We start from the raw sequence: 27,988 nt of genomic DNA, 5'->3' as shown, positions 1-27,988 counted from the left end.
GCGGTGCGGCCGCCGCTCGGCGGCTGCGGGGCGCTGTGGTGGGGGAGCGCGCGGCCGCGTGAGGGTTGGGCGGTGCGAGGAGGCCGCCCGGGGCCAGCGGGACCCTTCGCAGGTGAGGTGGGAGGGACCGTGCGGGGCCAGGAGCGGCAGGAAGCGGGGCGAGGACTGGAAGCAAGGCCGCAGGGATCGGGGGGAAGGCAGCGTCGTCCCCTCACGACCGCCGCCAGCCGCTGTGGAGGTGTGTGTGTGAGGCGGCTCCCTCCCGGCCCTGCCGCCTGAGAGACCGGCACGAGCCAGCCTCCCCCCCGCTCCGCTCCTCCGCCGGCTGTTTAAATGGCACTGCGACAGGAGCGGCGCCTTGCCAAATAGTGAGCTCCGTAAACCCTAAGGGACTCCGAGGGCCACTGCGCATGCTCCGGAGCGCTGCCAGAAAGTGAGCCACCCGGCAGGCGGAGAGGGGAGGGGGGGAGGCAGCGCCGCGCGCGCGCATGCGCAGCGGAGAGGCGAGGGCGTGGCGGCGGGGCGCGCACGCGCGCCGCCCGGCGTGCTGGCGGAGGGCGCGTGCGCAGCAGGAAGCCGGGGGGCGGGGAGGTCTCGTGCCGGGTGCCGCGCGCGTGCGCGGCGGCGGCGGCGAGCGAGGAGCCGGGGGAGGTGGCGTGAGGCGGGCGGTGCGCATGCGCGGCCGGGGCTGGGGGGCGCCGGGAACGGGCGTTCTGGTGCGCGGCGCATGCGCAGTAGCGTGCTGCGGGGACCTGCGGAATAGTGAGCCGCGGCGTGCGGGCGGGGGGGGGAGCGGCGGAGGAAGACATGCTGCCAAATAGTGAGCCGCGGCCGCTGGGCTTCTCCTAAGGAAGGGGGGGGGGGGGGCGGGGGGGGGGGGGCACGGTCCGGGGGGCGCCATCCCCAGCAGCCGCACCTGCCCTGGGCCCCGGCTGCTCGGCCTTCCCCCGCGGCGGAGCCGGCCTTCGTGGGGCCTCAAAGGTGCTCGGAGGGCCGGGAGGTAAGGACTGGGGGGGCAGGGAGGGCCTGAGGGGGTGAGGGAGGGCCTGAGGGGGGGGTAGGGGGCGGCAGGGCCTGAGGGGGGCGAAGTGAGGGGGGTGCTGAGGGGGTAGGGGCTGTGTGAGGGGGGCGGAGTGGCAACAGGGCCGAGCAGGGGCTGCCAGGGCTGGGTTTGGCCTCGGAGTGCTCGAGGCAGGCTGCTGAACCGGGAGGGAGCCCCCCCCCCCCGGCGGCTGGGGTCGGGCCCCGTGTGCCCCCCGGCCCCTGGGGGTGGGTAAAGGAAGCGGTGCGGCACCAGGCAGGGTGGGAAGGGGGTGGGAAGCCGCCCTCTCATCCCCTCCCGTGTGTGGTGAACGTGACTCGGAAACGGTGGGCCGGTGTTCGCACCGGGCGCTGTGCTGCTGAGACGGGTGGATTAATGTTTTATCCTGGTAATGCCCCTAGTCTGTGCGAAGCTGCGCGTGGAATTGGTTGTGGAGAAGTGATTTGGAGGGGGAAATGTGGAATACGGTGTTACTTGTCGTTTTTTTTCTGTAACTTACCAGTATTAGATGTGTTTACGTTTTTGTAATTTTGAGCATCGTCGTGACATACGGAAAAGAACCCTTTTTTGTGGTGTTTTTGGCCCCTTCGCAGTTCCGAGTGGCTGTGCCTGGAGTGGCTTGGTGTGTAGCCCTGTAAAATTCGGAAGAATTTCACTGTTGTTTATGCTTTGGGAAACAGAACTCTATGGTTATGACAAAAACCGAAATTAGTTAAGTAAAACGTACAACTGTCTTCCTTCTTCCTCAGTGACTTTCTCTAAACAGAGGCCCAAAACGATACGGTTTCATTACGTCACTCGTTTCGTTGTGACCTGAATTAAAAAGCCATTTTTTTTCTTAATGGCACCCTGTCGTGGATGTGTATCAAGATCAGGCCAACGTGATAGCAGAAGTGTATCCCGAGCTGTCATCCTGTCACTTTATCAGTAGAGGACAGTAACACAAAACTGTCCTGCTATCGGATCATAGAAACTGCCATCAAGCCTGATACCCTGATTAAAAAAATTTTCGAGTATCTTTGCCACTGTTGTAAAAGTAACTGTGCTTCCTCCCCAAAACCTTCTGGCTTTGCATGCAGGTGCAGATCATGAGCAGTGTTACAATGGCAATAGTTTTGGTTTGCCACGTGGTCTCAAGGAGCCCACGTTCGCAGGTCACAGTGCAGTGGTTCAAAAGGAATTTTATTTGTAATTGAGATTCCTGTTCATTGATGCTTTAACACGAAGAAGGTACGAGCGCTGTCCCTCACGTTAGGTTTATTAGACCTGATAAGTGTTAAAAATAATTCCCTTCACCAATCCTCTCCCGGTTTGTTTCCTTTGAGCCAGCTTGACCAGTGGGGTGGGTGTTGGGTTTATTTCTGAGCTCTGGCCAGACCTAGTGCTAGGTGTTTACTGTGAAGTGAGTTTGTTGCCCTGTGTGATTTCTTCTAGATACCAATCCACTTTACAATAAGAGGGACTTACCAGCGTTATTCTTGGCACAGCCTTCTGGTCAGTGTTTTACCCGTGTGACTCGCTATTCCGCTGCCTAGGCTGACGCTGTGGACCCGTAAACTTGAAGCTGCCTGCTTCTTTTCTGCCTGGACGTTATTTCTGCAAAATCCAGCATAAAGCAGGCAAAGATATTTATTTCTTGTATGATCACGAGCTGTCGCTGTTTTATCAGCTACGTTCGTAGTTTCACATTTGGAGATATCTGCTGTAATTTTGTAAAATCCAAGCTCTCCTCCCAGTTTTGGCTCAGTTTTCTGCACAATTGGAGTATTATGTAAGATCTTGCTGTACGGCTCCGATCTCTGACTGCTGGCGTTTCCTACTCAGCACGCAGAGGAAATAAAACAAAAATGTGTTTAAAAAAAAAATCTTTATAGACAGAATTTTTAAGGTGTTACTTCTTGATTCTCAGATGATAGGCTGCTACCATGTTCTCTCCTGCACTGTGTACTTGAGAGACCTCTTAAATAAAGCATGTGTCCCAAGTTCTAGGAGCACATGACAGTACAGGAAACCAACACAAGATTAAAATATTCATATGTTGTTTAAAATACTTCCCCCGAGGAGGCAAAGAAGCTGTTGTTTTTAAGAAACTATATTCAGAGATTAGAACTTACTTTCTTGGTTTCCTGTTGTCAAACGTCCCTTCACTGAACTCTGTGTTTTGGAAGGAAGGAGCTGAGCGATTCTGGAATTCTCTTCCTCTTTGCTGCTCTGCGTAGCTGAGTTTTTAAGAAAATACCTAGCACGTGTCAGATATCATTTGTTTATTTTTATATTTTGTTTTTCCTCTACGTCTTTAGGACAAAAAAGATGCAGAACCACTGACTGTATAGCAAATGTCTGGAAAAGACTTGGGAGTTCATTTTTATCCTGTGAGTAAATTCTTTGGCTACAGGCAGGAGTGGCAGCGTTGTGTTCCGTGAGGCGGAGCTGGTCTTACAGCTCCGTGGATCTTGAGACATCGGTGGAGTTTCTAAAGTCAGGACCATGGGAGGGCTTAAACGCTCTAAATTCAGAACTGGAAGATACTTTTTGGCCGTTGATGTAGTGGCACAAGGCAGTAGGGTGGTGCTAACTTCAGGTACACCGCTACAGAACGTAATGTTAACGTTTTTGTGTCAGGATAGCAGGTTCAGCTTTTCGGGGCCTCTTTCAGAGGTTTTATTCAATAGGTTACACGGTGTGGGGGTGGACTTAAAGTGGCTTTTGCTGGAACTGTGGCATGTGTGCTGTGAATTTTAACGTGTGCCTGGTGGAAGGCTTAGGCAGCAGATCGTATAAAGTAATTTTGATGCCTCTAAAAAATCAAACCAACATCTGATAAGAATCATTTCCTAGCAAAGGAGAACGGCCTTGTTTACATCCTGAAGTGTCTTACATATTTGAACTTGGAAACATGCTGGTTTTTAACCACTTGTAATACTACAGAATCACAGAAGTACTTTGATATCGTTTGGAAGGTTTCGAACTCTGTAGGCTTACGGTGATTAAATGTTGAGAAACATTTCATGTTGCAGGACGTGTGAATGTATTTAGGGTGTGTAGTTGGATTGCTGGCTGATAGCTGAAGTTCCTGTGCATTGCTGCTGTTTCTTTGCAGTTATTGTGTCACCTTTCCCGTTAGTAAAGCTGGGATGCTTTTTGATATCAGACATACGGGTGACATCTATGCAGCATCAATCAGAAAAGACTGATGGAACCTGTCTTCAGATGTCAGGCAGAACTTAAAGAATTTCACTCTTTTAACTTTGAATATGCAGGAATGGTATTTGTAGAAGTTCTTAATATGATTTATTGGACTCAAACTGCGATGTAGAGCTGTTGAGTTTTTTTTTTTCCTCCTTTCCATGAGGGCTAATCCCCATACTTAGGTTTGGGAGATAGCTGTTTATTGAGTGTATAAGGCGTGAATATCTGTCAGAGCTGTGTCAAGAACTGAGAGTTCAGCAGAACTGCCTGGGAAGAGGAAATGGTCTAGAAAAAGTTACTGATCTTAGAGCCAACCGAGAAGCTGAAGTTTGCTTACAGCACTTGATCAGGTGCAGAATTAATTCAGCTTGAGAATGTGTGTTTTTAAGTCTGGTTCTGTTTACTGTTCCGCGCTCGTTGTTTGCTCATTGCTGCAGACGTTTGTTCAACAAACCATAAATCAGATCATAATTGTGTATAGCAATTTCTCCCTCACAGCAGCGGTTTATTTTAGTGGGGGACTTCACAAGATTAAGTTTAATTTCTTCAGCTTAGGCTTTAAAGCTAGCCAGGCTGTGCTTCTGTCTTCTTCTCTTAAGAAGCAATCCTTTTTAATTTTTATTTTTGGTCTAAAGCAGAGGATTTGCTTCTGTGTCTGAAAGAAGGGCTCGGATGACAGCCATGGTTTTAGACACATGCTTACAGCCATGAGACAGGAGAGCAGGTGGAGACAGATACACTAAGTTGTCTGGAGCTGCTGTATAGCAATGCAGAGAAGCTGCCTGGCTGCCTCCCAAGTGTTGCTGCATAAAGAGGCTAGAACAGACGCTGACTGCATTGATGTAAAAAGTTTTCAGTTAACTTGGCTAGAATCGTGCTTACAGATTAACTATTTTGTCTGTTGGAGAACGTTGCCACATTTATTTATTTTTAAACCCTGGAGAATCTATTATCATACGGTGAAAACATCACACAATGCCTTCCTCAGAGGCAGAGAAGGCAGGCTACTGCAGGCGGGGTATCCCGCCCTTATAAATCTCTCTTTGTAATTTCAAAATCATGTAAATGCTCAGCTGTGCCGGTGCCTTCATTTCCTCAGTTGCTTTTTTGTGGAAGTGTCCGACCTCAACGTTTGTGCTTAAAAACCACACGTATCAGTTTGATGAATTTCTTAGAAGCACTTGTGGCCGGTAAATGAAACTCAGGGAACAATCTTTCGCTGCTGTGTTTGAGGTGCAGACGGTTTTCTTCAGGCTTCCTGTTAGCCTGTGATTTTATGGATGCATCTTCCTCGAGAGGAAAATATTGTTTGTATAGGTGGTTGAGTCCGGAGTGGGGAAAATTGCCGTCGTGCTGAATTCTGCCTCCCAGCCTTCTGCTGCTCAGCAAGTAGGAGTACGGTGAAATGACCACAGTTTAAACTTTATATAATTTCAATCAGGGAGCACGAGCACACGCCTTACAGAGGGTTATATTCAGATGTATCCTGGAAACCTCCTGTGACTTCTTTGTTTGAGGTGGGTGCCAACCTTGCCAAACCTGAAAAGAGAGAAAAGTCCTGCGGCTTCTTAGTAGCGATGATTTTTAACTTCTCTGTTTTAGATCTGGTTCTTAGCTAGCAGAGAACTGATATTTCTCTTTAGGTAATGTTGCTTACTAGCTTATTGAGCTTTACTGTTGATAGCAAAAATAGTAGGAAGACTTCTTACCGTGTTTGTTACCAGGATGGAAAGTGAAGCAGGAAGAAATCAAAAGCAACAGTCACTGTGGTTTCTTCTTTGAGGCTGGATTTTAAACAGTTGATGGAGCGTAAAAGGGGAAATAAATTTATGTATCTTCTGGGAATTTATTTTTGTGTACTTTTATATTCCCGTTTTGTTTTTTTAAAGATTCAGTAAATAGCCTGTGCCAACAGCAGCCTAGAATGGATGCCTAAAATAAAAAGTCAGCAAATCAGCTCCCTGCGCCCGAGATACTTCCCTGGGGAGTTTTCACTTATCACACGAGTTACAGCATTAAAGCCAGCAGCAGTGAAAGGAATGCACCTTGCTGCCCTGTTTGCAGTGTCACTAATAGAAACAGAAATCCAGGAATGCCTCTGGCCTTTTTTCCTCTTTACTGAAAATATACTAAATGCAGAATTCTCTGAGCTACCGGAATTTGTCTTTGCTCTTTGTCTTACTAATTAGATAATCTTGGTCTGGACTCGTAAGGATATTCAAATAGGGGTGTAGGCGAGTGCCATGATTGTGTTATTTTCGGAGCGTGATTTACGGGAAGATGGGATTGTTTTGATGTTAATGCGAGTTAGATTATTAAAATTGCGCCAGCAAAACCACGGTGCCTTATTGAAGTAGGTGCGATGCGTTTGATGGAAAACACAGCTGCTGATCCTTGAGGAAAGTAAAGCTGGGTTGGGACTGGAAGTTGGTTGGGATTTCATTCCCATCTCCTTCCTCTCCTCCTTCCTTCTCACGATGATGCCTGATGAGGTTACAGAAAAATTTAAACGAAGTAAAGAAAGAAAAGGAAGGACTCTTCCTGCCTATACAAACAGAAGAGTCAGAGGAGCATTCCCTGATAGAACAGGCAAACGGGAGAACTTGAAATTGCATTTATTACCTGTTAGTAGTATGTTTTGGAGAAGCTTCTGTTGGAACGAAGTACGCTGCTGCCTTCTTCTCACGTGTCTCTAACAAGCTGGGTTTACATGCTGATTTCTAAGGGTGCTTTTATTTGGCAATCAAATAATCTCTACATTTAGCAGGTTGAAGTAATTCTGATAACCATCCCGGAGTCCTGCTGCTGTTACAAGTAGGTGAAAGCATCCAGTAGGTTGACATCTCGTTTTTGCCATGCGTTGTAATCTCTCTATTTATTATTTGAAAGCTTAATTTCCAGAATAATAACGGCAGAAACGGTATTTCAGCTCAAGTTGGGTTTGATAAGCTCTTAAAAATATTAATGCAAGATGGCAAGTGGAGAATGTGCTGTGGGAGCTACCAGATGTTTGTGGCGCTGAAAAGTTGATATAAATAAAAGGCTCCAGAGGGGATTATGGTCTTGGTGGTTTGCAGGGGATCAGATCTGCAATCCCATTTGAGTGCTGCAGCAGTGTTTGGCGTCCCCGGTCTCAGCAGTCGATTGACAAATTCGGTCCCGCTTAATTTTCTGCTTTTGTTTGTTCTCTGATTAGGCGTCGTACCACTTAGGCATTTTTCTTTCAGTTATTTTCAACTCCTCAGGATTCTGCTGGGATTTTAGAGGTGTGAGGTATTTCTAACAGCGTGTCACTCGTACAAGAGAAGAACAACCTACAGAGGGGAGAAAAACCATGCTGCTGCCAGCCTGCTTTCAGAATGAGAGGCTTCCCAGGGATCTTAGGGAGTGTGCTGGGAAAGAGTAGTTTTCCTGAGCAGCTTTATCTTTTAATGTGGAAGGTGAATTTGGATGATGTGGAAGTGCAAATGTTGTACTCTTAAGAAACCAACCATCCATACCAACAAAAACCAACTGTTAAATTGGCAGCTGAGTTACTTGACAAATGACAGGTAACAATTTACAACTAGAAGCCGAAGCTGTAAAATACTTTGTACAATTTGCCCATGAGGGAGAATCTAAAATAAGAGTTCATGGGCCATAACAAGTCCTTTTAAAAACAATCGGATTTCTTATTGAAGAAAAGTGTGCTCAGGCCAGTTGTTCTCCAAGTCCTAAGTTCAAATAATGTTTTTCCTTGCAAGAGGAGAGAAATGAGGTAGAATGGATCAGCAGGAGGGAAAAGAGAAGAAGTGAAAAGCAGAATTTCAGGAAGTAGTAAGATTTATTCCTTTTTAATGTAGGCATGATCTAAACTAAAAAAAAAAGTGTGAGGAAGGTTAACATCAGAGGAAAATAGTTGTGATTTAAGATTTAAGCTGCACATATCTTGGGATATCCTCAAAAGGATTAAAAATGGAAATAAAAAGAGTGAAAGATGGGGCGGACATCTACTGAAAACAGGAGCGATGACTTAAACACAATAGTGCTCTAAAATCCCTCCCAAAAGTTTGATTTTGCTTTTAAGAATTTGTTTACTTTTCCTATTTGCTAGCATGGACATGATTGTAAGATACGTTGGGTGACTTATGGTTAGGGTTAGGTGGCGTTTGAGGGGATAAAGATTTCTGCATCTGGTCAAACGACAGTGTGAAGCAGTCTTAGAAGAACATCAAAAATACAACTTGCTTTAATGCCTGAAGATCAGAAATTTTCAGCGGAGGATTTGTTTATAAAAGGAGAAGGTTATTTGGAGAACCCTTGGCTGCTTTGTACCGCCAGCTTCCTCTGTCTTTCCTTTACTTTTAGCTCTCTGTGATTTATCTGGAGGTATTTGGAAGGAGAAGGGGTGGTAGATGGTCTTCAGCTAAATAACGCTGGGTTTTCTTTCCTTTCTTATGAAATGTGTGTAAAAATTGTTATTCTCCTTACAATGTTGACATTTCACTGGCAGTGTTCCCGTTTCGTTTCCTCTTTCCTTCCCTATCCCATAAGAGTTTCGTAGACATTGTCATTTCTGTAGATGACAGCATTTTTTCCTTTCCCTCCCTTGTGTTGTAACAGGAGAATTGGTTTAAGGGAGGAAAAAATTAAAACGCTCTAAGAATGGACAAGATCCCTTATTGTTGGAATCTTTCTTGAAGTGGAATTTTAGGAACTGGATTTAGGAACTGGGTTGACCTGCCAATATTCAGTGCATTGTGAGCATTTTATTAATTGTGTTGAAAATATTGTTTTCTAGATAACTCTTTACATTTTCATTATGTCGTCTCCACCAGCCCACCACCCCCAAAAAAAGCTGGGAGGAGGCTAATTCTGGGTGTTCTGATTTACGATGAATTATCTGGAATAAAGCGAATTAAGGTGTGTGTGTCTGCATCAGATCCTCAGTTAAAATCTTCCTTTTATGCAGCCTCCAGAGGGCCCTGTTGTGACCTGGGGACTTTGGCCTTCTCTTATGGGCCTGGCAGCTTCAGGTGGAGTAAAAGGGAGTGAGATGAATGAGATGTGAGGGCTGTGTTTTAAATAACACAAGGTGCCCATCGAAACTCTGGGTGCCGCTTTGAGTCTTGATGGCACTTACCAGGGTCGATAGCATCTTTTAATCTGGAGAGCACAGAAAATAGAGGACACGGTGCACGTCCTGCTGGCTTTCCAGTGGAATGCACCAACCACCACATGGGCAGGAGTTATTCTTCCCTCAAGCTCAGTTATGGTTAAACCTCTGCGTCTCCTCCTCACGTTTGTCCTTTCCAGCTTACTTCTTTTTTCCAGGCGGCGATTGGCTTCTTGTTCTTGAAGAATTACTCACCTTACTTTGTTCCGGAAGGATAAGCCTCTCGCTTTTGTAAACCAGCTTCCTTTCAAACGTAGATTCTTGATACGGGTCACTTTCATCTTTGGAAAGCGTTCATTTCTAATCTAATCTATTTTTATTACTGCAGGTCGTTTGCTACGACGGCGCAGTTTCTTCTACAGCAGCACGTTAATAATTAGGGGATTTTGTGCAACCTCTGGAGCTCGCTGGGCCTGCCTTCAGCCTGCATTTGGAACGAGGCGAGATTTCCTTCCACAGGCGAGGTAATGGTTGCAATCAGTATCGCCTGGCAGCCAGGGTGAAAGCTTTGCTGAGCCCATCATCACTTCCTTCTCTGGTATTCCAAGCAGGAAAAGTGGCGTGATGTCCTCTTTAGCATATACATTAAAATCTGAAAACTTACTCATCACGGTTAGGTAGGATTGCATACCCATTTGCTTGTTCACTTAACTTGCCTTTTTTTTTTCTTCTTTATGGCCGCAGACTCAGGCCTTCCGTTGTCACTTTCAAGGCTGTGAAGAATGCAGGAAGATAATGGCCTTTTCCTGTGCTTCCATTTCTCATCCCCCTTGTTTTATTGCTCCTGTTATCTTTGTCCCTCTCCTTTTCTCTGCATATCGTGCTGTTCTTGGGTAGTCTTTGCTCTGTGCTTGGACACTCTTCGATACCGTCGCTTGTCCAAGAAGTAACCACCCCAGCTTTTGAACGTAGTTGAAGCACGTTCATTTCACAGATGTCAGTAAACTCACTTCCAGTGAATAATGCTCGCAGAAGATGAATATACTTGAAATTTTCTGTTGTAAACAACTGGTTTCTTAAAAGGTAGTTCGTTTATCATGAGAGGAAATAGAAATCAATGGGCTGTTCAGCACAATTGAGTCATTCTGAGGCCTGTTCTAGAACAATTGCTTGAGCTGATGCTCCCCACCTCTCTCAGACCAAGTCTTTGCTGCTCACAGAACACTTCAGAGGGTTGATTCCCACAGTGGGTGGAGTTGTGAGCTGAGATATCTTGGTACGGCTGCTATGCCAGGAGGTAATTGTTAGGACAGGGTAGCAAGGGAACATTTCCTGTGCTTCAAAAGAGGCTGATCTGACTCCGATTCCTAGAGAAATTTTCTTCATCTGGAAGTGGTTGTGAGTGAGGTGAGAATTATTCTTATTTTTTAACTGTAATCTTACATATGTCCAGAGACAAGTGCTCTTTGTTGCTTATATCCAAGAAAGTCAGAGACTTGGATCTTGTACATGGGCTTTTTGGGATCCGTAAGATAACATTTTGTCTTTTCATTTCCTGTGCCTTGGTATCTATGCTTGTACCTTCACGCTTGTCCCTGCCTTTTCTGGCCAGAACAAATTTTGATATCTATACTATTTATAAAATGTCTTCAAAATCAGCCTGCAGCGCTTTGGAATTCACTCCTAGTTCAGAGATGCCAGCGCTGTTCCTAAAGATGTGTGAACTGGTAAAATATTAAGTGCTCGTGAGCAAATAAACACCAGGGGGACCCTGCTGATTTCAGAAACTTAATCTATGGAGCACAATAAATCAGCCGTGGTACTTAAAATGTGTTTAATATTGGTCCGTACCAGGAGAGCCCCTCGGTGCTTGAGGGTGGAGCAGCACATGGCAGTTGTAAGGATGTGTTTCAGTGGATTTCTGTGTGTTTGGGAAGGAAGGCAAGTGGCAAAACCTCCCTTGTATTTATTTTTTTTAACAAACATTTACAAAAAAAAACCAACTAACGAATATTACATTTTTATTACTATTTTCTGTAGCATTAGAAGTGTTCCTGCTCTCATTGAATACAGGTATGGACAGTTGGTTGCCATATTGAGCAAGGACTATGATACAGTTCAGCATCTTTTTTCTTAACTGTATTTAATTGCCTCACAAAGCATCTGCAGAAAGCTTTGATGTACTAAACTCTGAAAGTATTTTCCAAATAGTAGAAAATCTCTAAAATCTAGAACCTGTGTCCCCTTTGGGCCCTTTTAAAAGGGTAACGAATGACGTGCTGGCATGCAGCAATTCTATTAGCATGCTGTCACAACTTTTATTACCATCTGCCTATCCAAGCCATCTGGGAGGAAAGGATATAAGATAGGAAAGTGACAGTTACTCAAAGGAAATTAAATAGGCCCGTGGATCTCTAGCTCATGCGTTTTTCTAGCCTTCAGAGCTCAGGAGCTTTCTCAAACTTCTTTCCATAAGGAAGGTGGAGGTGATGTTTAGATGCGTCTGACAGAGAAACTCCAGCTGCAACACAGAAAATAGAAGTTGGGATTTTTCTTTAAACAGTTTTGAAGTCTGTAGCCTTCCCCAGTTATGTGATCGGTGGTCGTGGACTTTTGGTGTTTGCTCCTGGAAGACCATGGGATTTTGGGGTCCTATGAGCCCTGTGGACCAGGAAGCCATGGGAATTCGGGGTCTGCTCTCCAGCCAGGAAAGCTCACAGCTTCTCAGGGTGCTAAAACAGCCCTTGGTGAATGAATGTGCTGTTTAAACATAAAAATGTTGTTGTCTCCTCTTTCCCTCCTCATTAATCCCTCATTTTTGTAAAGGGAGGTGTTAGCACTGAATTTACTGTGTCCTGGGGAAGGAGCCACTGGAATCTTTGAACTCTGCAATCTCCTTTCGTGTCATTTTACCAGAAAGCCGGGTAAAATTTTACCTTCAGCTTTCTGGTAAACTGAAGTCTTCCTGCAGAAAACTGCCTGTTGTTGATAAATGCCTTGTGTGGGAGCACACGGGAGGGTAAATCCCAAAGTTGAGGAGTGGTTCCTCTCCTAGGCCTTGTCACTTTACTCGGAAGCCAGCCCAGGAGAGCAGCATTGTGACCTCACAGCGTCACCGGGGGGATGCTGAGCAGGCGTTGCAGTTGGCTCACCAACTGTTCTTCGGGGCGTCTCGCAGCGAGGAGCTGTGCCCAAAATCCCTGGGAAGAGGAGAACCAAATAGGATTTTAGCTCTGGGATTTCATTCTGAGCACTCTTTTGACCAGGTATATCAGGAGATGCATCCCTGGAACTATGTTTTTACAAAAAAATCCGTATCGCGTCTTACTCTGGAGTTCTCTGTACTTGTGCTTTCTTCTCATCAAACCTTCCTACTTGTCACTTTTCTTAGGCTTAGCATCTTGTTGCTCTGTGTGCAAAGTTGTTGTCAGCGAGCTTAGGAAGCTTCGTCCTCTCCCTGGCTGCTTGTTCTCTGGAGATCGAGTTTTGATCACGTTTTGTGCCTGGGTGTTTTGGGAAACCTGTGCTACGTAACAGTCAGGAGATTAAATGTATGATGTAGATTAAAAATAGCAGCGAACAGAGCAATAAAACAGCCCGGCTGGACTTGAGCAGTGCTTCTGTGAGCCCTAAAGAGAAAGAAAAAGCTTGGGTCTCTCCTGCCAATAGACTAAAACCAGCAAAAAGGCATCGTTTCCCCAGCCACGATCAGGATGAGGTAGGGTTCGTTGGGGTTTTTTTTGCTACTTGTGCTGGAATGACAACTTTTATCCATCCCCCAAATACACGTGGCTGGGGACAGTGAAGCAATTATGCCCTTGGAGACAAGACTGATTGTTGCACATGGAAGGGCAGTTTAGCTAAGTGTTCAGAACTAATGTCTGCTAATTTTGGCTTAATTTGAGTGGCACAGAGCGACTTAATTGAGTTTCATTGGAGGAATGGTGGTAATTTTAAGTTTAACGTAATAAAACCCGCAGCAAGTACCTAAAGTGAATATTGATGTCCCTTTCTTTTTTAAAGTGCTGAGTTGTTTAACCCCGTTCCTCATTGCACACGCGCAGCACAGACTGCAAATGCAGGAAGGTTGTGAAGCGTGCAGTCGGGTGGGCACTCGGTTTTACGGCAGCGTGGGTCTTCAGGAGTTGGTTGTTTGGCCCTGAGCTTCGTTCCAGGAGATGAATTTCCATTGCTTAAGTAGGCATCTCTGCAGGGTTAAGTATTTCTCAGCTGCTAAAAGCCAGTATCTCTTTTTCAGTGATTACATGGACTCATTTGTGCTTTTTTAAAGGCAATTAAACTTTAGGGGGAAAAAAAAAACAACACGCTCGTTTTATGACTAGATAATACCTGTGTGCCAGGATTGCCAGCTGCTTTCTGAAGGTGAATATGACTCAAAACCCAAGTAAACAGCTGTAAACTGAAGTGGAGACTGGTGGGAGCCTTGCTTGAGAGAGGTCTGGTCTCTGATGATGTGAGACTCTCCAAATGAAAGTGGGGAGCAGTAGTGAGCTCAAGTGGGGGCCTGAGGGTGAAGCAGTAAATCCCAAATCAAGCGGGGAGTCTGCTGCTTAAGTCATGAACTCCTTGAAGGAGTTTATATGCCGGGTTTCTTCCCATAAAGAACTGGCATATTGAAAGAATAAGTGGAGGTGGTATATTCCCTCCTCAGAAAACATATGGTAACACTTCAAACCGCTGAAATGGAACAACGTATTTTGAAGGTGTTGTGGGGAGGGAGAAAGCATAGAAAGCACGATTGCCTTAACTTGTGTGCCACGGGTTTTAACGGTGCTCCTGAAGTTTTCTCTCTTGTCCTTAACTTTGGTTTTGTTTGTTTTTCTTCGTCTCTTTATGGGGACTTCCAGGGTGAAGATCTAGTACAACTTTCTTCCACTGAGTTGTGAAATTCTGTTTAATCTTCAAACTGGCGATGTCAAGGGTGCCGAGTCCTCCTCCTCCGGCAGAAATGTCGAGTGGACCTGTAGCAGAGAGCTGGTGCTACACTCAGGTAAGCCCGCGCTGCATGGGGATGCTCCAAGGTAACCACCCCATTAGAACCTGTGGCAAGAAATGGATTCCAAACAAATTTAGGTTCCAGATTTTCAGAGGGTGTCAGACTTGCTAGCAATGAGCATTCACTGAGGCAACTGCAGAATGTTGCTCTCTGCCCTTGTTGGACCATGGCGGTGTTGGAGGAGCTGCGGTGGTCCAGCCACCTCTGCCAGCCATGCCCAAACTCTGTTGTCCTGTGCCTGCAATTTATTCGTGACACGAGTGACTCAGTAAAACTTGAAGAATTTCCATTTTTGTCTTTTAAGATGATTTGCATGAATGCAAATGACCCTAAACTGCCTGTTATCTTCTGTTTTAAGATTAAAGTGGTGAAGTTTTCCTACATGTGGACCATAAACAACTTCAGCTTCTGCCGAGAGGAAATGGGTGAGGTCATCAAAAGCTCAACCTTTTCATCTGGAGCCAATGATAAACTCAAATGGTAAGTAAGAAGCACAGAAGTGAGGTTCGCCCTGCTTGTACAGCTGTGTGAAGGAGCTTGGGGCTCTGTAACAAGGATATTTTGCTGTCCTTCTCTGTGCTGCATAGAAATGCTTGCTTCCTTGGATGCACAGCGTTCACACAGGGAGGAAGTACTGTTGCTTTAGCATAATGTTTGGACCCAGAACAAATGTGAGGATGTGGCCATTAGAAATGTTCTCTGCTAATGGAAAACAGCAGAAGTAGTAGTGGAAGGTAGAGCTGGAAGGGAGACCGTATCCTGCCTTGAAACAGAGGCATGGCATGGAACATTATTAATCTGTCTTATTTTTTTTTTCTGTCATAAATAACTGATGTTTATCTTAGTAAGCTCTTAGAAGCCAGTGAGAGTTTACAGCCAGGGTATTCAAGCTCCACTTCTGCCTTCCAGCTTCAACCCCTAATACTCCAGGTTGTTAAAAAGATAATTTTTGCCTGCACTCTAAATTTTCTTTCCTGCAATTTTAGACTATTGCTACTGTATTACCTTTCTCTTCATAGCAGCTTTTTATGTATTCAGAGACTTCCATAGTTATTTCCATCATCCCTGTCCCTGCATTTTTAGTTTCTGCTTTTTAAAGATGACTTTTTTTTAAATTTTTTTTATTTTTTTTACCCTTTTCTGGTCCTTCACAACCTTTCTCATCTTCCCTGAGGAAGTATTTTGGCATTTTTTCTTTAAACCTCCTTAGTCTCGATTGCAGCAAGTTAGCCACTAAATTATTTAATTTAGGGATGTGTATGTGCGATATAATTTGTGTTCCCTTCCTTCGGGTGGCAGACCTGTGCTTTCGTTGGACTGCTTCATGTTATTAAATTACTTACCTTTATAACCTTTGCTAGTCAGATCTCATTCTCATGCCTTGGTCTTCGTGATTTTTGTCCCTGTGTGTTTGAGCTATTAGTCATTCAGCATGGTTTTTGCTGCTTGTTACACGATGTGTCAAGTTTCAGGTCATGGAAGTGCTTATGAGTTACCTTTTTCTTGCACTTATGCTACTTTTCCTTCACCCAGGAGTAGTTTTCTCTTTTTTGCACTAGTATTAAGCTTTTGAGAAGCTTTCAGCCTTCCAGAAATCCGTGTTTTGCCTTTGAGCTGTTTCCTGTGGAACTTTACCTCTCGTTTCTCTAATATTTTTCAATTCTTTGAATCCACTGCCTCTATTCTGCTGCTTCTTTCGCTTCCCTTCTGTGAAGGTTGTCACGCATGGTGCTTTTCAATATTCAAAACTACACCCCCTTGGATACCCCTTCTGCACCATGGTTTTTGAACTGGTTTGCCCATATTACTGCTTATGGGTCATTACCTTTCTTGAAGATGTAGCATGAGGCTGACTGTAATGCACAGTTCCAGTTTCTAGCTATCTGTTTTTTTCCTTGTGGTTCAGCGGTTGTTAAGCAGAACTTGTTTGCTGTACTTTTTAGTGTGAAAATGCTACTGCCCTTTCTTTGAAAGCTCTGAATGACCTTCCAAAAACTGTTCCTGACATCTCATTCAGATGCCTGCTTCTACAGGTGTTTACGTGTGAACCCTAAAGGCTTGGATGAAGAAAGTAAAGATTATCTATCCCTCTATCTGCTGCTGGTGAGCTGTCCAAAAAGTGAAGTTCGAGCAAAGTTCAAATTCTCCATCCTGAATGCTAAAGGAGAAGAAACAAAAGCAATGGGTGTGTAAAAACGCTTTCTATCTGTAGGGGTCAGTTGTTTGTCTTTTGCTGTTTGATCAAGCAAGTCATTCAGCTGTTGTTTGAAGCACCGTGTCTTTCTTTCAGAGAGCCAGCGAGCGTATCGATTTGTACAAGGCAAGGACTGGGGATTCAAAAAATTTATTAGAAGAGACTTTCTTCTGGATGAAGCCAATGGACTTCTTCCAGATGACAAACTCACTCTCTTCTGTGAGGTAAGTCTTCCTGTGCAGCTGAAAGAATAGCAGTTCCATTAGCTTCAGGTAGATGTGACCTTATTTCTCATCATTGCTTTTAAGGAGTCAGAGGTGTCAGGAGAAATAGTGGCTGTTTATGTAGCACTTAGATTTTATTTGTGTGCGTGCGTGCCTCTGTGTGCGGTGGCTTTTTCTGCGTGTGATTCATTCTATTTCACTTCCATTTATTTTTTGCTACTTTATATTTGTCTCTTACCTGTGATGGTGGTAGGAATTAAGCATGTTTGATTAACATTTCAGTTCTGATTTAATATTACCAACCATCTGTTTGTACTCCTTAATTTGAAATTCACTTGGGATGAGAACCAGTGCTAGCTCTGTAGTGAAAACTGTCACGCCTGTTACTTCCCTACTGAGTAAAAAAGGCTACTTCTGTCTTTTGAGTGTTTCTGTACATCTAACAGAAACAAAAAGGTAAGATAAACGAATTCTGCAGTAACCATAGGTTTTGTTTGTTGTGTTGTTTTTCTGCAACTGCTTACAAAATTATTACTTCACTAATAATAATTTCAGGTGAAGATGCAGACAGTAATTTCTAAAGCTAGATGTTTAAGTCTAGGAAACTTAATGGGCAAATATAAACTCTAATTTAGTGTCTCCAGAGCCTCTGTTGTCTATTTCTATCATTTTGTTAACTGCAAAATAACTCTTCGTAGCTGCAATTTTTGCTAGAATACAGGTAGAAAAAGTTGTCCTCTCTTCAGGTCTCTCGCACTATGTTTTTGTGGGAGTTATCTTTTCTTTTGCTGCATTTTCTTCCAGGATTAAAAGGGATGCTTCAATCCAAGTTTGACAGCTGTTTGGTTGTGATGTTGGATTTTGGGTTTTGTAGCTTGGTCTGGCCATCATAAACATTCCCGTACATAAATTAGCCAACATCTCCTGAAGGATTTGTGCTCAATCATTGCTTAAACCACTGCTGTCATGGAGGGAGCCCTTCCTTCAACACTTCTAGCAATGTGGGGGAAGAAGAGAGCGATGTCTTGGGTGACACCTCCATATGTCTGGCAATTACTCTTTCCTTCATAATAAATGAGCCAGAGAACTCAAGAATTGTGGAGTAAAACTCAAAAAAATGATGTCAGAGATGGGAATTTGCGATCTGTGATGTAGGGAAAGCTGAGATCCACCAGTAGGCTTGGCAACCAGTACCAAGGCAATCAGTCCACTTTTTACTGAAATACTCCCTTCAAAAGCATCTGTTCAATGTTTTTCTTTCTGCTGGATGAAAACTTGCTGCTGGCTTCACCTGCCCTTGCTAGCTTCTGTTTTCTCTTTCAGTTTGTTCCACAGTCTATTATATAAGAAACCTGAAGTTTATAGTTCTGTTAAGGGAAGAAAGTTACGCTGTATGGAAACAGTTTGGAGAGAACTTTCAACAGCTTGCCTTTTTTTTTTTTTCCCTTCCTTCCCTGAGCTTATAAGTCTCCTAGCATGTAAACAGGTGTGCCATATGCTCTCCTAACACTTCCCTGCTGGTCACAGGTGCCAAGTGATACTGCTCACATCTGTACTTTCAACAAGCATGTTTTGTATGTAGAAACCCCCTAAAGAGTTAGCAATACTTGATGTTGAGACACTTGTTATGTGGAGATACCTTGGGGTTTTCTGTAGACCAAAAGGTTGCTGAGTGTCTCTGCTGTGCCTTCTCATTGCTTTATTAAACTTAAAAGAAAAAAGCCTTTTGCTCTCTGCTCATGGCCAGCGCTGAACTTGGATAATATCTCCCTGAAAATGCTATTAAGGCAGAGAATGATGATTCTTGTCAAGCATTTCAAATCTGACCTCGTTTACTTGTCAGTTTGGGGATTCTTCAGCCTCTGTTTTGCAGATGGGGTTGATTGTTCCTATCCCAACTGGATTATTTTTTGCTGTTTAAATTATATTCCAACATCATAGGTAAATGCATTATGGCAAATCTCCAAAAAGAACAGTGTTCCCAAAGTTACGGCAGTAGTTCCCTTCTGAGCTAGGTAGTGTTTAGTTCCCTTGCTAAGATGTTGAAAATAGCTTAAGCAAAACTTTAACTATTTTGACATCTGAGGCTGGTTACCGCTGTGAGTCTACCAGTCTGAACTCATTACGTGAAAAAACATGTTTTATATTTTTTTAATGTGAGTAACTGAATTTCTTTCATGTATGAAGAGGATTGACTTGTTGATTTAACTGGAGACACAGATTGATCACAGACCAGTCAAAAATACTTGTAGTGTTGGACTCCAGCAGGGGACCTGCGTCTTAGAATTTCTTCTTAATGAGTCTGAGTCCGTGTTACTGGTCTGGAAGTCACAGGGCAAAAAGATGTAGCAGTCAAATTAATGATGAAGAGTATTGCCTTCCTCACGTTTGCTGTGGCAAATCATTATTAGTGCTTTTTTGGCAAGCAACATCTGGTATTTGTTCATTTCTGAGTGTTGTATAGTTTATGCAAGATGAACTGGAATACCCAAGAGTGCCTGCCATCAGAAACCCACTGGGGGTTTGTCAAGAGTTGGGGTATGTGCTGTCAGCAGATTTGCCTTAACAAGGTGCTTCTGTCATCTCTCTCACTTCATAATTTACAACTTTTACTTTACTGGGAAGCTTCCTTTGCTGTCCATTGTTCTCCTTTGGCCATTGCTTATTAATAGAACTGAAATTTAACCTGGATTTGACAGCAAATCCAGCAACTAGTTTCCCATATGCTTCCTTGTCAATCATCTTGTTCCTTTATTCTTTGTTATAGCAGAGTAGCATTAGTCACTCTGATCTCTTCTAATTGGAGTCTGCTACAGAAGGCATACGATTTACTGTGTTTAACAATAATGCTTTGGTACTGAAGACACTCTTAACTGTTCCCTTTGTGTAGGTTATTCATCAGCCAGGATGGTTGCATATGGTCTCTGCCTAACCATGTCTGGTTTGGAGTAGGTGGTCAGGAATCTTATCTACCTTCTCCAAAAATTCTTAATTATTTGGCATAAAGTTCCTTTTTAAACCCACTTGTACTCTTTTATATATTTTTTTTTCTTTTTAATGCAATGGAAACATTGAACTCTCCGCAAATGCAACTCTGGTGCTGAACCAAAAGCAGCAAACTATTTGAGGTGCTCAGAATGTCCTGCGCTGCCCTGACACTGCTTTTGTATGCATGTGTGGCTGAAGTGCTCTGTATACTTCATTTTCATTTGTACTTCTGTCTGTATTGCATTATTGATTTGGGAGGGTTTCAGAGTGTTGATAGAAGGAAAAAAGTAGGTCAGGAATGATGTCTATAAAAGCAGAACATTTAAAGTTCTGCTTCTTGGAAAGCCATATAATAAAACTTGTTAATTCGCATGGAAGTGTCATTAATTTATGCACACAACTTAAAAAATTCATGTAGGGAGATTGGTTTTCCAGTGTGGATTTATGACTTTTTGGTTTGTTTTTTTTTTCCATTCCCCCCAGGTGAGTGTGGTACAAGACTCTGTAAATATCTCCGGCCAAAATACTATGAACATGGTGAAGGTTCCAGAGTGCCGCTTGGCAGATGAGCTGGGAGGGCTCTGGGAGAACTCTCGCTTCACGGACTGCTGCCTGTGTGTTGCAGGCCAGGAGTTCCAGGCTCACAAAGCCATCCTAGCAGGTAAGTATTGAGCTGGGTGAGCCTTAGTGGGATGGGAGACGACAGCACAATGACAAGTGAAATACTCTGATACAGTTGTTTTATGGTTGTTTTGGTGGGTTTTATTTTTTATTTGTTTGAGTTACTTTTTTAAAGGAGGCTTCTGCAGCTTTTTTATCTGCACAGCTGTAGTAAAAGGCTTTTTGTGAACCGTTACAGGGTAGGAAGAAATATCTACTCCATTTTTAATTGCCTGCCTCCCCCGCAAAGAGAGGATGGTAGGAGGATTCCTTTGTGGCTGTAGTCTACTATAATGTATTCCTAAAACATTTGTAAGAAACAGTTACCAGAGGAATACTTTGTTGTAAAGTCAAGAAACGTACCTTACTGCCTCTGTGCTCTTCAGCCTTGTTTGAAAGGACTCAAGAAATTTGTGCAAACTCATTCTCCCACTTTCAAGCTGCATTGGCCACATTACATCACAACCTGTGTGCTTCACCAGTTCTACTCAACTTGCCCTGTCTGCTATAGGAGATACATTATTTTTTTTCCTTCATTATGTATCATGATGGGGTTGATGTTGGCAGGCTATACTTAGCTCATCCTGAAGAGTAAGGGAGCATCTCTAACCATGTTTTATTTCTCCCTCTGCTGTAGCACGTTCCCCGGTTTTCAGCGCCATGTTTGAGCATGAGATGGAAGAGAGTAAAAAGGTAAGATCCTGCAAGACGGAGAACTCTTCCAGCTAGGCAAATAACTCTCTGGTCAACTCTTAATATCACTGCTCAGTTAATTTCTTAGGTGGTGTTTGTGACTACTGTCCCCTTTTAACTGTTTTTCTCGCATTAGATGCAGATCTCTGCTTCAGCTGTCCTGAAGGGTGGAAGAAAGGGATCAAGGAGGCAATTGTTACCTTTCTAACTCTAGGGGAAAGAGTTTGGGGTGGGATAGGGAGAAGTAGAGGCTGTACAATACTACTCAGAATCTTTCTTTTTCCATCCGCTTATTTTTTCCTTTCTTGTTTTCTCTCCAAGCAATACACGTTCTGAATAGTTTGTAGCAAATCTGAGAATACTTAAAGAGCTTGGGTAGAAGGAAGCCTTTAGCATCTTGTCAGGATCTTAATAAGCTTCATTTCTCCGCTACAGAATCGGGTTGAAATCAATGATGTGGAGCCCGAAGTTTTTAAGGAAATGATGTGCTTTATTTACACGGGGAAGGCACCAAATCTTGACAAAATGGCTGATGACTTGCTGGCAGCTGCTGACAAGGTACAGTTGGGATTTATGGCTATTTAGAGAACCAGCAATGACGTGTGCCTTGCTTTACAGAGCTCCTTGGATATTCCTGCAGTAAGCTTTTTGTGTGATGATAGTGGTTGGGCAGTTTCTTTGAATTGTTTTATCGAATGGCTGTGGCTTGTAGGTAAACTTGGATCTAGTATAGATACATATACTTAGAGCTGCGCGTCTTAACATATAATGATCAGGAATGTCTGTCTACTGCTCATTTGTAAGACTTTTAAAATTTCAGAGGACGTTTCTATTCAACTTAATCTACCATAAGAGCTTGGGGTGAGAAGAAAAAATCAAGATGGACCTGGCTATATATATATATATATAATATTATTTTTTTTTAGTATGGTTACTACTAAATCTGAAAAGTAGTGTTCTGTCTTGGCAAACAGGGCCTGCTTCTCCTTCTGGTCTGGCTGGTATCAGCAGCTTCAAGAAATGCTCTAAACTGATGGATAGCCAAGAGTGGGAAGGTCCTGTTATTTATTTTCTTTTTGCAGTGGCAGTCCCTGCTGCTTGAGGAGAGAAGGGGTGCACTGGAGGAAGCCCTGTTGCCTAACCCTGCGGTGGTTTTGCAGGGTCCTTGCCAGGGAGGTGCCGGGGATGCTCTGACTGGAAGGCTGCTGGTAGTCCCCGTGTAGCAGGCACAGCGCTGTGGCCTTGCCAGCCAGCCAGCCTCTGCCTCCTTCCTTTTGCAGCACCAAGGACAGAAGAGCGTGCTCTGCTGGCCAGTGAGCCGTATTAACCAGTGAAAATTCGTAATATATAACCAAAATTTTATTTCCTTTTTTCTTTTTTTTCTCTTAAAAGTGAACTTAGTGCTGGTGAAAGATGCCAGTTTGACAGCACTGGAGACTAAGCCCTGAATTTATCCATCGAACAGGTTCAGCACGGGTAGCAGCAGTGCAAGATTCTCCACACTGCCCTGCCAATGTGCCTCAACTCTGACCTGGAGGGACCACCTCTAGGGGTGAGAGCGTAGTTCAGTCTCCATGCTTCTTCAGTCCTTGGATTCTCTTGTGGGTGCCAGATAGGGTGGTGGATTTGTAGATGTGGATGCATGTAACCTTGTTCCACGCAAACCACCACACAGCCATCGAGTCCCCTGTCACTGCAGACCTGGGCTTAAGCAAAAATGCTGATTTAGAGGTGAAATGCTCCATACGCCATTAGTAGTCCACTGCAACTAGAATTAAAATGGGAAATAAATGCAAGCAGATTCTTGGCCTGATTATAATCATTGCCACATATTTTATTCAATATTTAAAGAGTATTGATTGAGAGCACACATAGCATCTTTAACTGAGACAAGTGTAAGCAAGAAGCAGTACATTAAGGACAGAGTAGGCTTTAACTTCGAATTTCTTGGCTTTTAATGCAGGTTTTTTTCCTTTTAAACTCATTGTGTGTCTTTTAAAAGCAGAAATAAAAAATCTTTCAAGAAAGCACATAAAACATCTATTATTTACTCAAGAGACTGAAACAGCTTCTTCTGAGTTCCTCCCATCTCTTGGGGAAAATATGTAATTAGACCAAAACCAAAACAAAACACGTCTTCTGAGCCCAGGAGATACTATTTCAGCCTCTTGGGTAAGAATGCTATTAGGTAGGGCTTTTTTTCTTTTTTCTGTTCTTTTTTTTAAAGTGTAATTAAGAAAGGGGGGAAGGGGAAATCTTGGTACCTGAGAGACCAGAATGGCTACTTTTGCCCAACTATGTAATTAGAAGCTGAGCTATTCGTAGTGAAAATCGAAATAAAAATTGTACATGCATGGAGGAGAATATTCAATTTACAAAGGGAATAATTTTAAGCTTCGTTTGCTGCATTTTAAGTTACTGACAGACAATAACATAAACTAATGGTTTGCCCCTCATTTGAAACTGTTTTAGTTATTGATACAGATTAAGCAAGTAAATTTGATTTGCCTTCTCAGATGTTCTGATGGGAGAAAACTGTCCTGGTTATGAGTGCCATGCCTCAATTGAAGTAATTACTGTCGCTGAGTCTTAAGTGAAAAAATGTTTCTATAATTTAAAATTATTCATCTAAATGTAATCATAACGCAACACAAAACTCGATCAGAATATAAAATCAATTTATAGCAGTAGTGCTTATCATATGGTAAGCGCTCCAGCTGTCCTGCAGATGAGCTGGTTACCAGCTCTCTGTTGAGGTTGACAGAGCAGCCCTTACACATCCCGTATCTTTTCTGAACGTGGCTATACACAGTGAAGAACTGGTGTTTGTATACCATGCCATCTGGAAGTTGTCTAAAAAAGCATTATAAACAGCATGAAGGATACCCTCAAATGCAGTTCTCTCTCAGATAAAAAATAAAATAATGATCTTAAAGATTATTTTTCTAGAAATGTCACTCAGTTTAAGTCATAACGTGAGGGAGACTTACAGTGTTCAATCTTTAGAAAACTTATGTAGAGCTAATGTTACTACTTATGTAAGAACTGCATCAAATTAGCTACTCTCCTAATCCCTGTGAATTGTAATTACGGGATCTAGAATATTCAGAAACACTCAGTGTGTTTCATCCAAAGAGCAACAAAACCGTACAACCACTTCACACATACCAAGATTTTCAGAAGTATCTCAGTCTTAGTGTGCAGCTGTGGTATTCTAAAAGACTGAGGTTTGGCATATTTGGATTGTTTCTTGATAACAAGTGACTTACAGTTTTCTGAGCAGTGACCTTTCTGAAGCCTGCCCAAGACTGCTGTGTTGCTTTTGAAAATCTTGGCTGACTCTGCATGTTTCAATACCGACTGAAGTGCTGCAGAAAGTAGAGTGTGAAATTCTATTAGAAGGCACTCTGCTAAGCATGTCCTTTGAATTTCTCAAACCATTGACACAGCCAAACCCTGCGGATCTAAAAAATGTTGAGGTAAATGCATGATAGAATGGTGGAAATAGCTTGAGAATGTGAAGTTAGAGTAGGGCTTTTGCTAGGGCTTTACAGACAAGCTGTGATGTTTTCTTTCCAGCTGGATAGCTGCAAGAAATGGGCCATTTATTTAGCATTTCAGTATTAAACTAGTAGCATGTACTTGAGCAAGGCTAATTGTAAATTACAGGTCATTAATGGCAAAGAAATTGAGTGAAAGCTGCCTAAACATCCCTGGAACACCTATGGAGCATTCACTGTTAGATAGGTCTCCCCACTGAACCTGGGTAATACTATCATGCAGTAATAAAGTGAGAATAAGGATTTGGCTTTAGCATTCAGTACCTTGAAGTCACTGAGGTAGTGGTAAAGGTGAGCTGAAATTCTCATTTCAAAGCATGAACACAGCACCAGTAAGACGAGAAGCCTGGGATGAGAGTTATGGTGGGTATGCTTCCTCTGCATTGCTTTCCTCAGGGTGGGCACTCAATGATTCTCCTTTTTCGCTGGTCACCACTTCTTTCAGTACAGTTCAGATCCATGTAGCAAAGTGAAGAGGTCTGTTCAGCACAATAGAGTAGTTTTGTTACTGAAGAGTAAAGGAGCACAAGTAAGACTTCACTTCAGGCTAACTCAGGCTTTCTTTGTTGTAACTGTACTTTGGTTTGTATTTTGCAGTATGCTCTGGAGCGTCTGAAGGTGATGTGTGAGGATGCACTGTGCAGTAACCTGTCTGTGGAAAACGCGGCGGAGATCCTCATTCTGGCTGACCTACATAGTGCTGATCAACTGAAAACTCAAGCAGTGGACTTCATTAATTAGTGAGTTTACTCTTGTTCCGGGATGCAGCATCTCGTGAGCAGTCACATGCAGAGGAGATTCTCCTCTGCGTTGTGCTTGTTTTTTTCCATTCTTCCATTGTGGTCCTTCCTTTATCTGGCATCCCAGAAGTGGCATTGCCCTAAGGGCTGGTTACCCTTGTCCTGCTGGGACTGTGTTCAGTGTACAGCAGAGCTGTTCTGGAATTCTTTCTAAGATCATGAGAACTTCTAGCATGTACTCCCAGATACTGAAGGACTATTTGCAACTAGTACAACAGACCTTTCTGTAGATACAAAATGATGACCAACTACTTTGTCCAGAAACATTTTTTAGTCCTATCTGTTAGTTAACGCAGTTTTTCTCACTATTTTTTATATTGATAGAAAATGCTCCTATGCTTGGGGGGTCGGGGTAGATGAGCACTGTGCTGCTGCTGTCATCCACTTGGGATTGTGGATGTTTGAGGTGTTTCATCCTTAGGGTGAAGGACTGTCCAGCATACAGTTGCACCAGCAGAGCCAAAGCTTGTGATCTTTGCTAAGCATGCATCTAGAGTGATCCTAAAATAGTATGCTGAAAATGTCAGGTTCCTTAAGCATGTGGGAGGTACCTGTTAATCCTTGTTATCCCCAGACAATAACTTCAGATTTATTTTCTCTTATTTCTAGTCATGCTTCTGACGTCATGGAGACATCAGGCTGGAAGTCTATGGTAGTATCACATCCCCATTTGGTGGCTGAGGCGTATCGCTCTTTGGCCTCTGCACAGTGTCCCTTTCTGGGACCTCCACGTAAGCGACTGAAGCAATCCTAAAGTCCTGTCTATCACAACACCCCGTGTTTTTCTGGAAGCAGCATCAGCTGTTGCTGCTCTAACCTTGACCACCAGGTAGACAGCGAAATCTGTGGAGCTTATACTCTGTTGTTGGGGGGAAGAGACTGCTTCGTGACACCCAGACTTTTTAAAACAGCACCAAGTAACTTGGGGAGAGGGGGGAGGGTGGGCCTGGGGCTCTGGGGCTGTTCAACCTAACGAATCCCTGTCGCTGCATCGTCTGTGTGTTCCCTTCGACTTGGCTGAGTCAATTAAGTACAGGGTTCGGTTTAGGCACCGACCCATGTCAGAAAAACCCAGCAGTGGTACTGGGGGAAAACAACATCTCTGCGTCTGGCAGCACAGAACAAACCGTCAGATGCCTGGAGCAAGAGGACATTTTAGTTTTGGAGAGAGCATTGGGGGGTTAAAAAGAATTTCCAGTGAGGTTCTGGAAAGGAAGTACCTGATGGGAGCTCCAGTAGTATTTATATCAAAAAAGAGAATTTAAGTCCTTCCAGCTGAGCTAAAAACTGGACGTTTGTGTAACTCCTTATTGCCATCCAGCAACAAGAAGATCAGTTTCTCTGTTAGTAGCACTTGTATGTTAATTGCAAAAAAAAAAAAAAAAAAGAAAAAAAAAGAAAAAAAAAAAGAAAAAAAAAACACCTTTTATAAAATGACAGGTTGAAGTGAAAGGGGACAGTGAGAGGCTGTGTGTTCTGGAGGGTGTGAATAGACTGAAGGCAGCCTTTGGCAAGTCTGTATTGGTTTTGAAAGGACTAGAAAAATCCTTGATCTGGAGCGTGCCGTCTGATAAGAACAACAGTTACTGTTTTTAGATATTGTGGAAAATGTTTTTGGCATTTTTCCCTGCTTTATTTCCCTCCTCCCCCTTTTTTAAGAAAAAAAAAAAAAGGAGAAATTTTATTGTTCATGAACGCTGCGTCAAAAGTCCCTGTCCTGAGTTGCTAAATGATTCTTAACAACTGTTTGTATCTGACTTGCTGACTGTATAGGAGCCAGTCCTGTTCCTTTCTATTAGTCACTCTTCTTACAGGGAAGAAGTTTCAAAATAGCTGGTAACTTTTTTTTTTTTTTGAAAATATAAATAATTACTATTTTGTACTGTGTGGTATCTGTTGTCTTTTTTTTGTTCCAAAATGTGAAGACTCTTGAGTTTAAGACCAGCTCCCAGAAGGTTTGGTTTCAGTCTGCTGCCATGTCATGATAGTGTCATGCTGTTCCTGGAACTCAAGTGGGATTTAGTGAGGAATATTGTGCACAAAACTGCAGCACGAAATGGTTTTATTTCTCATGGTGTGTATTACTGAAATACTAGACAACGCTGGTTTTAACAGGAGCTCTGAAGCTGACCCATGGCCCTGTGTTTTACCCGGCCTTAAGTTTAAACGTGGGAAGGGAGAAGGGTATAATAAGCCATCTGGTTTATAAAATTAAGGTGCAATGCAGGATGTCTCGGTAGGAGAGACACCATCCATTTATGTCATCATTAGCCCCAGATACCCAGGGAGGTTAGATTGAAATACGCAGTGCCACGGCAGTGGCAAATTGATCTGACCTTAAGATGGTCAGGTAGGGCACATAATGGATTAGAGAGAATAACTCTGTTTTGTCTAGAAAATAGATTAGGTATCTGTTGCCTCTGACTTTTCATTCTGTTATCATACTTCTCTTACAGCCTTTTGTCCCTCGTGTGAAGGAGAACTCCATTCATACGTTCACGTGCTTAATCTATCTGCTGTCTATTT

The 27,988-nt window shown here is 43.4% G+C and overlaps 1 protein-coding gene across 5 annotated transcripts; it reads left to right on the top strand.

Moving 5' to 3' along the window:
* The first annotated feature begins 45 nt into the window (after window positions 1-45).
* On the top strand, window positions 46-26,842 carry SPOP (speckle type BTB/POZ protein). Of its 5 annotated transcripts, none has more exons than XM_032202762.1 (10): window positions 46-112; window positions 14,195-14,337; window positions 14,702-14,823; window positions 16,377-16,528; window positions 16,634-16,761; window positions 20,233-20,410; window positions 21,047-21,102; window positions 21,538-21,660; window positions 25,260-25,402; window positions 26,072-26,842. In XM_032202762.1, exons 2-10 carry the CDS (start codon window positions 14,260-14,262, stop codon window positions 26,214-26,216), a joined length of 1,125 nt encoding a protein of 374 aa, XP_032058653.1. In that variant the 5' UTR covers window positions 46-112; window positions 14,195-14,259; the 3' UTR covers window positions 26,217-26,842. The 5 variants fall into 5 exon arrangements, with proteins under 5 accessions (XP_032058653.1, XP_032058656.1, XP_032058655.1 ...); XM_032202765.1 differs by lacking the exon at window positions 46-112 and adding an exon at window positions 136-238; XM_032202764.1 differs by lacking the exon at window positions 46-112 and adding an exon at window positions 378-433.
* The last annotated feature ends 1,146 nt before the right edge of the window (window positions 26,843-27,988 follow it).

The sequence above is a fragment of the Aythya fuligula genome, chromosome 24 (assembly GCF_009819795.1).
Source record: "Aythya fuligula isolate bAytFul2 chromosome 24, bAytFul2.pri, whole genome shotgun sequence".
In the NCBI taxonomy this organism is placed as follows: Eukaryota; Metazoa; Chordata; class Aves; order Anseriformes; family Anatidae; genus Aythya; species Aythya fuligula.
The sequence above is the reverse complement of the archived record's forward strand: the minus strand, read 5'-3'. Positions and strand labels throughout refer to the sequence as shown.

Bases quoted from the DNA above. Each gene is read 5' to 3' on its own strand.
- SPOP (XM_032202762.1), top strand. From the start codon at position 14,260: ATGTCAAGGGTGCCGAGTCCTCCTCCTCCGGCAGAAATGTCGAGTGGA. The intron at 14,824-16,376 runs GTAAGTAAGAAG...CTGCTTCTACAG, and splicing joins GCCAATGATAAACTCAAATG to GTGTTTACGTGTGAACCCTA. The intron at 21,103-21,537 runs GTAAGATCCTGC...TCTCCGCTACAG, and splicing joins AGATGGAAGAGAGTAAAAAG to AATCGGGTTGAAATCAATGA.